The following is a 12058-nucleotide window of genomic DNA, read 5'->3' as shown; positions in this document are numbered from 1 at the left end:
GAAAACAAGCAGGTGCATAAGACCCCTCCTTCACCAAGGCTACATAAACAATGTAAGGTCTGCCTCAGAGATTCCCATCAGTCTGGCTGCCTGAAGAGACACTCAGACCTGTTAGGCTGCCTAAAAGTCCTGCAGTGAGCTCCAAGGTTCATGCTGGTATGAGTTTCCTGTGTCACAGCAGCTGCCTTTGAGGCATTTCTACTCCTGCATGTAGCTCTCCCCACACTTCTGTAAGTTAACTCTTCTGTTCATTATGTTGGACTTCGTTGGTGTCCATCCTTTGGTCTCTTGTCATTCTACCCACAGTGAGTATCCTTTCTGGAGATACCCCTTCATCACCTCGCTGCACTGAGGGTTCCATCTCATCTGTTAGGTCTAGACCTCCCCAGAAGGCCTGTCCTGATTAGTCTCCAAACTTAGTCACCAACGAACATTATATACCCCATTGCTGTGATCATTTCATCCTTCACGCCTAACTATAGAGGAGTATACACATTTATCTGTTTACTTATTTCTTCTTCATCTTTCCTACCAGAAGGTCAAATCCATACACACTGTTCTGTTCAACCTGAGGACAGGGTATGTCACATGTAAGTCATTGAAGTAACAATGGTTAACTTAACACACAATTCTCTATAAAATGCTAGCCCAATTGGTCACTGAAGGGCTGGCATACTCTGCAGAGCGCACATTTAGGTGTTTATGTACACTTCTGCATAGGTAGTTTCTAAGCCTGGGTACAAGGTGCTAAAACAATGTAAAATGATCCCAATAAGCCAAATGTTGTCTACAGCAAACGTTTAACCTTACAGTACCACTGGCCTCACGAATTTCTACTTTTTTATTAGTTGCAGAGGGTCTTGTGATCTTCTTGCCCACGGCACATGCAACATTTAAATGTTGTCTCCCATTCCAGTTTCTCTCACTGGAGGGACCTTCTTTCTCTTGTCAGAACAAATGTCACGGCATACACAAAAAACCCAAGGGACACTTCTGGAAAGAGGTTGGGCTGTTCTTCAGCAGCACCCTTGCACATTGGCCATGCTTTTCTCATGATAGTCATTACACTGCCTCAGAACTGTTCACGAGTGCGCCCTGCTTAGACTGTAAGCTTCCTAAAGACTAAGTCATCTGTAGACCCCCAGTCCTAGGAGAAACAAGCACTCAGCACATATCACTGAATGTCCAACGAATAAATATTTGACTGTGCAATAATGGTAGCATTCCATCTAAAAGAGAAGAAATACACACCTCTTTTAAGTAGTGGTATCATCAGTAACATGTGGTGCAGTGTTAATGGACAGTTTGACATCATTTCCCCTTCCTAGCCTCTCCCTTGCATCTCAGGAAGTACATCTTAGAAACTACACCTTCTAGATGCCCTACGGGGATGATATTCTATATGACATATTGTGTAGCTGTGAGAAAATCCTCAAAACTTCAAATTCCCAAATGACGTAGATTCCATTGTTCTACATAATAAAAATGCATGGCCTGAGAGTAATTTCGGTTTGTCCTTCAGCTGTCCCAACCTACTTGTGAGTGGCAAGGAACAGATATCATCACCAGTTTTCTTAACTATCTTTCCTGATTTTCTTATCTCTACCTCACTCCTCTTGGTCTTCTGAAGAGGTTTAGAAGCTTGGAACACCTGGTGACGTTCTTTCAATCGCGCACGAATGCATACCAAGTTGGCATGTGTGTGAAATTAGTGTGCGAACAGAAAACTGAAAGATTTGATGCCACAACTGTTGAAGAACTTCCACCTGTTGACATTTAGATGATAACAGTCTTGAAACTGGAAGATCAATGTCTCCGTCATCACAAATAATGATGTGTTAGGGATATGATTCCCTTGAGTTCAAAAACTGTCTCATTTTGAAAGGAATAGATTGAACTACCAAAGACTGATGGTCAAGTAAGAAACCTGAGTATAGATTCCCAGGTATAGATTCCAAAAAAGCATAGAAGTTGCTCATAGACAGCAGAAATACATGACTCAGAAAGGAAATAGGTAAAAAGTCAAAATTCCAGACCTTGAGGCAGAGACTTTCCTGTTGAGTTGTTGCTGTTTGCTCTGTTTTTGGATGCCTGAAGCACTCGCTTTTTCTGTGCCTTAGGAAATGCAGTCTTATTGCCCGGTTCTCTTCGTTCTGGGGAAACAATGTGTAGCACATCTTACTGATCAAAAGCCATCAAATTCTCAAATTCTTAAAGACAACTATGAAGAGGAAATGAACTTTTCCTAATGGAGTGATGTGTGTTCATGGAAACCCTTATACAGCTTGCCTGTGTGCATGCATGGCAGAGTGAGGTGATAAGGGTGTGTAGAATTATGTACTTTACTAGAATGTGGCATTTCTGCATGCTTATAAGGTCAGCTTTTCTTACAAGATAGGAAAAAATACACCCATCACTATTAGGAAAGGAACTGGAAGAAGCAGATTGGTTAGACTGAGTTCCTCCCCATTCCAGGAACTCTGGAACAGGAGAATGAGCCATGGTCCAGAGGGACTCATCTGGTGATAAGATTGAGATTTTAGTAAGGTTGTAAAGTTTGAGCTTCAGGGTTGAAGAATAGTGGAGAGAAGCTAGTAACTGATCCCTCAGATAAGTGGCTAGCACCAGGAGCTAGTTGGTTCAGTGGGATTCTTTAAGAGAGGAAGGTGCTAGCAGAACTGAGCCAACTGTACAGTTTAGGTCTCAGTATAAGCAGAGAAGAGGACTTAGCTGAGGGCCTCTGAAGGGAACATGAAGAATTCATTCCAGCCCTGGAAAACTTTGATGGGCTGCCAGAGTTTTCAGTCTTCAGGTGCCTTTGAGAAAATAAAGGTTGCCCTGCAGGACCAGAAGGACACCAGGGACAGAACTGACAAAGACGCTACACATTTTGTCTTTAGTCTAATTCCTCTGTGACCTTCCAGTTTCCTAAATTAAAAAAAAAACAATAACCACGTTCCACTCCGTATTATTCTAAATGCCAGGAGAGTTATTGGAGGCCAACATTCCCTCTGAGGAGAGAGTGGTGGCCCACACCTACTGTCACAGCTCTTGGAAAGCTGAGACAGTAGGATGAAAAGTTTGGAGACAGATTTGGCTACCTAGCAACATCCTGTCTTTAGAAATCTCCAAATCCCAAATCATAAATAAATGCCAGTGTTGTACGACAGCCGTTCTGATTTCCAGTTGGGGCATCTGCATCTCTTTGTGTGTCTAGGCCTCCTAACTGCTAACAGGGAAGGTTATGAAGAAAACTCTGTCATATGACTCTTAAATATCATGCTGAACCCTCCTGTAGTCCAACTTGATTCATTAACCAACATATTTAATAGCACTCGCACCCGGGTTAGGTGCTGGAGAAAAAGAGGATAAATGGTCTCCAGTGTCCATCTGATCGACTTATGTGGTTTATTCTCAACTCGTTCCAAGCTCTAGAGGAAACAGGGGTGTCGCTGGTTGAATCTTATGGTTCATTTTGTTGAAAAGAACTGATGAACTCCAAATATCACACCCAGGAGGAAAAAGAAAGCAGTCTAACATCCTGTGTTTGCCACTGGGGTTGAGGCGTTGAGGAACTCTGGCATGGCCTTCCGCATCATAACACTATAAAGTTATTCTATACTTGGTTGACTGCCACGCTTCATACTGTGCTGCTTCCTCAGCACTGCAATGGAAATATCAGATGCTTCCTACCTCTGAGGGGCCTATAATTTTGGTTAAGGAACTAGATGCTAAGGAAGGAACTCTTGGAAAGCAATATGTGTCAGGATATGACACGTATTAAATAGAGATCATGGAGTTTCTCTTTTTCTTTCTTTTTCTTTAATTTGGCAAAGTATTCAAATAGGAGGTAGGCATTCCAGGGGCCTTCTGAGTTAAGGTGGTTGGTGTTTGTAAGTGAAGCAGTGAAGGACATTTCTTGGAGAGAGAGAGAGAGAGAGAGAGAGAGAGAGAGAGAGAGAGAGAGAGAGAGAGAATGGATGAATGAATGAATGAATGAATGAATGAATGCATGTTTAGGTATGTGTGCATGCATGGGTGTTTCACAGGACCGGAAGTCATCTTGACCAAAACAGTCCTCATTACAGCACCCACACACAATCAGAGTTGAGAGCTAAGCAGACATAGAGGCAAGACAGGGATAGGAAACATCCTAATTCTAGGCAGAAAAACCGCATTTTACTTAAGCAGAAGAGTAGCTTTGGAGTCCCCAGCTTCCGAGGAAAGAACTGCTATGGTAGGTGTTAGAAGTGACTTTAGGTAAGTAGTGATGGCTGGGGTAAGAACTTTGAAATGCCCATGCTGTTCACACTGTGACTCCAGTGTCAGCAAATCTGGGTCCTGCTTTTTAAACATTGCAGGACATGGGGAACAATTAGGATGGACACTCACCCAGCAAGCGGAGCCCAGAGGTTGCCACTGCTTTCCCAAGAGCATTGGTGGCTGTGCAAATGTAGGTTCCTTCATTTTCAAGGGAAGCATTCTGCAACAACAGGGATCCATTGAAAAGCAAGGAAACATTGTCACTCAGAGATCCTCCTCTCTTCAACCAAGTTACATTAGGCTGAGGGACACCTTTGGAACAAAAACAAAGATGACAAAGGCAATTCCTTTAAGAACAGGGCCACAGAACCATGAGACAAATACCATTTAGTGTTTGGAGCACAAATCAGGAAGCGGGCAAGTCACAGCTAATAGGAAATGGCTGGTTCTGTTCTTATGGCATGTGTATGAGGAATCGTGGTGCAGCACAGGCCATGGATTACGTTAGGGTACAGGAGCCAGTGGGATTGCTTTAGTCTGCGAATGGAGGTGACTTTGAAGTTAGGCAAATCAGTGGGAAAATGGTTATAAAGGAGGAGTTGGTGAAGCTGAGAATTCCTACTAAGGAGTTGTTACCAGGAAAACTTTGGAAAAACACACACACACACACACACACACACACACACACACACATGCACACATGCACGCACGCACATGCACACGCACACATGATCCTTGGAGAAGCAGATTTTCTTCATTAACCAGCTTTATTAAAAAGTGTAATTTTAGAGAACAAGAGGAAGTGGTACGTTTGAATCTGGGTCAGTGAGGCAGAGGATTCAAGGAACATCACAGGAGCCTGGACACAGAGAGGATGTAAGAGCTGAAAGAATTCCTTCATCCACATCTTCATGAGTCGTAGCATTATGCTTAGCTATTTAATCTGAGAACAATCTCACTTGCTACTTAAGAATAAAGGGTGCCTCAGGTAGTGCGTGGGACTGAACTGCTAGCTGGCTTGAGGCATGGCCTGTCCTAAAGCACTCGGGGTGAGAAAGCATGCAATGGCATTCTGAAAAGGTCATTTCATTACTGTTATCATGACAAGTGCAGAGTGCCTTGCAGCAGGCAGCAGACACCGCCCAAGAGCCTGGTGGCATTTTCAAACTCTCATAGCCACTCCTCCTCCCTAGAAGGTGATCACTGTGTGCTCCATCTAGCTAAGGACCCTGCGGAGCCTCAGGAATTCAGGGTTAGCTGTTCCATCCACTATACAAACATGGCCATTCAAGTCTCTTAGGGCTTCCACAATCATTCACAGGCAAGTGCCTACCACACACATGAACATACATACACATACAGCACATAGTTAGGGCGTAAGACGTACTTGTTTTAACTTTTAAATAGTGCTAAGCAGCAAAACAAACAAACCACTCCCTGTCCTTGCCACAGAGGGTTGCTCTTCCAAATTGACAGCAGGACTCCATGGCCAGTGACAACATCATACAGCTCATTGAACATAGAGAGGTCGAGCTGGTGTGCCTACATGGGGCCTTCACCCCCAAGTTTTATTCTCTTTGGTGTGGGAGGTTCTCTTCAGGCTACCAAAAGGGAAACCTGGCCACCAACTCAACCACAAGCCCTTTGACCCATAATTTGTCCTGCCTGCAAGGATTACTGGGGCAATGGTGGCATTGAACTTGTGGGAGTGTGGCCAACCAATGTTTAGTTTAACTGGAGGTCCAAACCACAAGATAAAATCCATGGCCTATACTACCTAGATAGCTAGACCAAGAGACCTAGGCCAAACAAAACACAAAACAAAACAAAACAAAACAAAAACCAAAACACAATGAAATGATTTCTAATGATAATCTGCTATACTCATAGATCGGTTCTTTGTTCAGTTATCACCAGACATCAGGTGGAGAAAAAGTCTAAGTTGGAGTTCTCCATGGGTTTTCTCACCTCAGAGATAGAGAAATACCATGGACTATGTAGTGGAAAGATTGTAGGAACCAAAGGGGATGGAGGACATCAGAAGAACATAACCTACCAAATTAAGCAGGGCACAGATGGGCTCACAGAGACTGGAGTGGCAGGCACAAGGCCACTCCAGTCTGCATATAAGTTTTGACTGTGGGACTCCTAACAGTGTGAGGAGGTGTGTGTCTGAGTCTTTTGTCAGCATTTGAGACTTTTCCTCCCACTGCCTTGTATAGCTTTGAAGTAAGGGCTTTCGCCTTATCTTACTATATCTTGATTTGTCATGTTTGCTTGTTGTTTCTTGGAGGCCTGCTCTTTTCTGAAGGGAAACTGAGGGAGAGTGGATCTGGTGGGGAGAGAGTATGGGTGTGTGCGTGTGGGAGGACTGGGAGGAGTGGAGGGAGGGGAAATTATTGTCAGGATGTATTTGTGAGAGAAGAATCTATTTTCTTAAAAGACTTATCAAAAAAAATCCATTCTCGAAGAAGAGGGAACAGGATGTCAAAGCTGCTGCCTTGGGTGGGGAGGAGGTTACTGCTTTCTCCTCTATTGCTTTGTTAACTTTGGATGCCACACTGGATTCCACAGCCTTAAGTGTAAAGGGAATGCAAAATAAGAACAGGAATGTTATCATGTTTAGATATAATAGTTGAGGGCTCCAAACCCCAAGTCTGAGTTGGTTGCTCTTAGGGATTTTATCTCTAATCCCATGGCTTTGAATAATCTGAGTGTGATTGGGGAAATTTAAAGCTCTTACCTCAAGATGCTCATCCTCTGATTGCACCATCAAATAAATGTAATATAACCACTGGTATGAAGGGGTATCACAGATATGACTGAGTTTCCAAGTTAGAGAACTTTAAAATAAGATGCTTATATCTGGATGGACCAATTCAATCCTGAGTCAGATCAGAAAGTGAAACAGCGGTGGTACGTGATGTAAATCTGGGTGGTGCAGGAAAGGTGAGGCCAAAGAAGCAGTCATGGAGATAGAACACATATGTGGGGCTGGCCCTACACTGGTGATTTTGAAATGAAGGGATCCAAGAGCCAAGGAATCAGGTGGCCACTAAAATCTGGGCGTGGCTTCCAGCTGACAGTAACAAGCAAGTAGGCCCTTGAGTCCGGCAATGAGTAGGAGCTAAATTCTGCCAACAACAGGAGGGAGGTGTATCCCCTGAGTTTCCAGACAGGAATTAGCCCTCAACAACACCTTCATCTGACCTTTGTCCCTCTAGATAGTTCAGTCAGTTCAGCCACACTCCCCTGACTGACCTACAGAACTGTACAATAATAAATTAGTGTTGCCTTCAGCTTATTGGTTTATAGGAATCTGTTACAGCAGCACATGAAAATGAATCCATCAATAAACGTTACACCATGTTGCGGAAACTAGGCTTATCCTAAACAGGTGCATGCATATTTTTAGCTTTTTCTGTACACAAAAATGTAGAATAGTCTAACTTTCCTAAGGTCATAGTTATTAAATACAGAAAACGAGACTCAGAGCCACATAATTACATTCAGAACATCTCTTAACCAGAATATTCTGGTAGCTATCCTTTATTAATAAATTCTCTCCTAATCATATATTATAAGTAATATAATACAAGGATATAGTAATATATCCTAATATATATTAGTTATTGAGTGCTATCACTTAAAGAAGCTTATGAAACTTATTTATCTTGTTTCTACCATCCTACTAAGTGACCTAATTTTGGTAAGTTTTCAATTGTTTTCTGATTTATTTTAAAGAGTATGGGACTAGAGAGATGGCTCAGTGGGCAATACTGTTTGCTGCTTTTCCAGGGCTCCTGAGTTCAGTTCCCTGCACCCATGTCCTGCAGCTCACATAACTTCATCTTCATGAGTCTGCTGCTCTTCTGGGCTCCAAGAACATGCATACATATGTAGACATATATAACCATGCACAGACACATACACATAAACAAAAATACATCTTTAAAAAGAAGTGGGGACTGGGAAGACTACATTTTATTTCTTTAAGGCAAACAATCATATCGTTCGAGAGCATTCTAATTTTATATCTCCCAGTATTTACATTTCTGATCCAATTTCCTTGTCAGTGTTTATGGAATAACACTGAGTAATAACTTCAGTAGCAGGAACTCTCAAGTAAATATCTGTCTCCCCCAGATTCATACACGTAAACCTAACCAACCATGAGTACAATAGATTACAAATCCTTGAGTAAGAACCTTTCCCAAGAAACACATATTAACAGTGCTCTTCCCAAGGCTGGATTGAAATGAAGTTGGGATACTGAATACTGACTTTCAGACCCCTTCCCCACAATGATTTTTCCCTCAGCAATCTGATGTGGCTCCAGCCGACAGCCTCTGAATTAGCACCAAGTCCCTGGGAAAAACCAGCCAGATTCACTCACCTTAGGTATCCCTGTGCAGTGTCCTACCCACAGGAGGCTTGTGAAAGTAATACTACACCTGAGAAGTCAGAGAAGTTCTTTGGGGCCCAATATTATTAATAACTCTAGCTTTCTAAGGACAAAGCCTTTTCTTTCAGAGTGTCTTGGAAGGCTTGAACACCCTCTTTATAGGGAAGAGCAATATACCAGAAATTCTGAATTCCTACTGCAATTCAAATGATCAGAGGAGAGGAGAGCCCAGGATCAGAGAGGTCCCTCATCTGCAGATCTTCAGTGCCCATTTTCAAGTTGTTGGTGCTGACAACTACCTTGCTAGTAGAAAGCAGGCCCGATATCCTGCCTTGCTTCTGATTGGTGCGGACAGAGAAGTCTGGACAGTTTATTTCAGTACCAAAACCAAGGAGGGCCAGACAAGTCAGAAAATGGGTCCAAAAACTTGTGTAACATCCAAACCCTGAAACTACATTGCTTAGAGACAAACACAGTTGACCAGAAGCCTCTGTGTGACAAGCACATGAGGCTGAGTCTGCAGTCAGTGAAAGCCTGCAGCTGCTGGGTACACTGCACAGCAGTGCGATATCAGTGAGACTTTCGATGTGGAGTGACAAAAGCCTAATTGCTAAGGAGACAACGCGGGGCCTTAGCACCTAAACCCATCATATTTTCCAACGTTTTCAAAGGGTTGAAGGACCAGAGGAAGCAGGCCGGATTCTTCACACTACTGCACTTTGCAGACTTTCAAAACTACAAATGTCTACTTCACGTAGATAGCTCTGACATGTCAGAACTGACCTAAACACTATTTGTTTAACCTCAAAGGCAGACATTCCCTCAAGACTCACAGCTCTGAAATATCTGGCAGTCTGTTTCCACAACTCTGAAATCGCTTTTGGAAGGTGAATGTTGTGGGGAAAAGTTCAGCCCTTTAGAGGCTGGGAAACATGCGCTGCACATAGTCTGCACCTCAAGGGCGTCTTTAAAATAGTCAGTGTTTAAAAAACAAATTTCCTCTGTCCTTGAAAGGCCATGAAATACTCCACACTATAAAATCCCTGGCTTATGCAGACCGCTCTACAATGCCAGCTCTTTACATAGGATCCCCGAGTATTTCTGCTATCTGTCCTTGCTTCCAGCAATTTCACAATATTCCACGAGTCTTCCTACCCTCTCCCCTAGAACAAATGAAGGCCTAAACTAATATTGCCTGCCTCCAGAGAATCATAAAGAAATGATGCTGTCAACATATACGGTAAGAGATTTACTGAACACAAAGTAGGCAACAACAAAGGGAGTTGTCACCACGAAATGTAACAATGAATAAGAACTCACAGCACTGGCGTCCAAGACAAGACAATAAAATGACTACAATGAAGACTACAACTTCAGGACCAACCAGGCAGCAGAAGTTTGAGGAATATCTTTTAGAGCTAACTGCATGCCCCTTTCGTCCTTTCTGGAAACGAAAGGCCTAGTTATCATGGAGGCTACACTCAGAACTTCAAATACACAGCTTCAGCTCTTGCCATTTGTGGAACTCTCTTGAATAGATCTTGATGTACATTCCCTTTCTAGAAATGATGTCACCAGACTGGTGTTATCAGTACCCCCAGAAATTTGTGCTGAGGCTCTAGAAATCATTTGGGTCATGGCAACTCTGTCATTAAAGGTCTTTACCCAAAGTTTTCTAAAAGTTTTCTTGCGTCATGGAGGAGGATGTCACCAAGTTCTCTGCATAGGATGGTCCAACCTGACCTCTCAGGACACTCGGCTTCTGCCTAAAGACTGGGCAGTGCTTCCCAACTGCCAGCCATAGTCTTTGAACTGCTGGAACTCTTCTCCAGGGTCTCATCTATAGGCTACAAAGTGTTCAGGCAACTCTTCCATGTATTGTCTCGGGGCTAGATCCCTCCGGTAGTTCTTTGAAGAACTGCGTGCAAAGTCAAGGGCTTGTGCCAAGTGGACACAGTGAAATGAGGTGTTGCTGAGCATGCCGTTGTGAACACGTGACATTGAACATATGCCACTGAGCATACAGCACAAACTACTGACTCCGAGTGTTGAGCAGGGGGAGGAGAATCTTACACATAAAACAGTGGGAATTCCTAAGACTCAGCCACATGAACAACATTTTGGTAACTTACTCACCTAGCATTGGCCTATAGGTAGACAAACTACCATCCAGTTTTTAGAAGCTGTGTGCTAAAAGAATACTTATCCAGAGGGCATATGCTAGGATCTACAGGGGGATTCTGGTCAATATGCCCAAACAAAACAAAACACCAAAACCACAAAACTACCGCCGCCGCCACCACCACCACCAAAACAACAACAAAACAACAACAACAACAACAAGCCACTGGGAGGGGGATTTTTGAGAGAAAGAGTCATTTTAAACAGGCTCTACTCCTGCATTTTTACTTTCCAGATATTTTAAGGATTGTAAATGGCTTTCTAAATCGACATCTAAAACACAGTAAGAGTATATATTTCAAATCTATAAGTGAGGAAAAATTATCCTTAACTTATCCTGAACCAATGTGTTCTGTTCATAAGATAGGAATGAGCAGATAATCCTCAAATTTTATTTTTAAGTCTTCTGAAAAATCACATATAAATATTTGTAGGTAAATTTATTTTGGTAAAGATGGTTCTTCTCCTCCCCGTTCTCTTCATTTCCTTTCCTTTTTCCTCCACCCCCAACTCTTGCTTTCATCACAGAGATCTGTGACTTAGAGACATCTCAGAATCTTCATGTATAATATAACCCAGTAGTCAGTGGGAACAAGAACTGTGGGGGGATGAGACTGTCATAGGAATTTGCCCATATAATCCTGCGTCACCACAAATATTTTCTCAAGATCATTTTCTGAAAGAGGTATTATTCAACTCAGTAAAGAAAGCTAATAATTTGGCAAATCAGCAACAAAATTCCTAGGTATATGCCAAAATATTTTAACCTAGGCAGAAAAGACTGAAATTAAGAAATACCTTTACATTTTACAATATGAATCTTCAGAACTGACTATGATCACAACCATGAAGGGCTCAGCATATCCTCACTCATCACCCAGAACGCCAAGCATGAGAATTCATTCCAAATGAGGCCCATATTTCCTACTAATGGCTTGCACATACTGGATGGATGGTTAAGTAGTATGTCTGTAACCTCTACATACTATTTTTCTACCCGATTTATCAATGGGTAGCAAAGGCAATGACAGAAGTATAGGGCTTAACCCTACACTACTGATAAGCTTAAGACTTTCTAGAAGTGAATTTTGGAAGTGATGTATTAAACATTATTTACATTCTAACACCATATAAAGGCACAAAAACATTGACTTTCTCATGACCTATTTGGCTGATTTTTGTTACGGTTTGTTTGGGTTTTTTTTTTTT

General features: G+C 42.4%; 1 protein-coding gene across 4 annotated transcripts in view; it reads right to left on the bottom strand.

Annotated features, from left to right (window-relative positions):
* Adamtsl3 (ADAMTS-like 3) overlaps positions 1-12058 on the bottom strand; it is a 321025-nt gene that overhangs the window by 15991 nt on the left and 292976 nt on the right. For 2 of the 4 annotated variants that reach the window (NM_001107533.2, XM_087558105.1), the window contains 2 exon segments: positions 2037-2153; positions 4393-4575. In NM_001107533.2, the coding sequence (NP_001101003.2) occupies positions 2037-2153; positions 4393-4575 (300 nt within the window). 4 annotated transcript variants of the gene reach the window in all.

Source organism: Rattus norvegicus, chromosome 1, assembly GCF_021556685.1.
Source record: "Rattus norvegicus strain SHRSP/BbbUtx chromosome 1, alternate assembly SHRSP_T2T, whole genome shotgun sequence".
In the NCBI taxonomy this organism is placed as follows: Eukaryota; Metazoa; Chordata; class Mammalia; order Rodentia; family Muridae; genus Rattus; species Rattus norvegicus.
The sequence above is the reverse complement of the archived record's forward strand: the minus strand, read 5'-3'. Positions and strand labels throughout refer to the sequence as shown.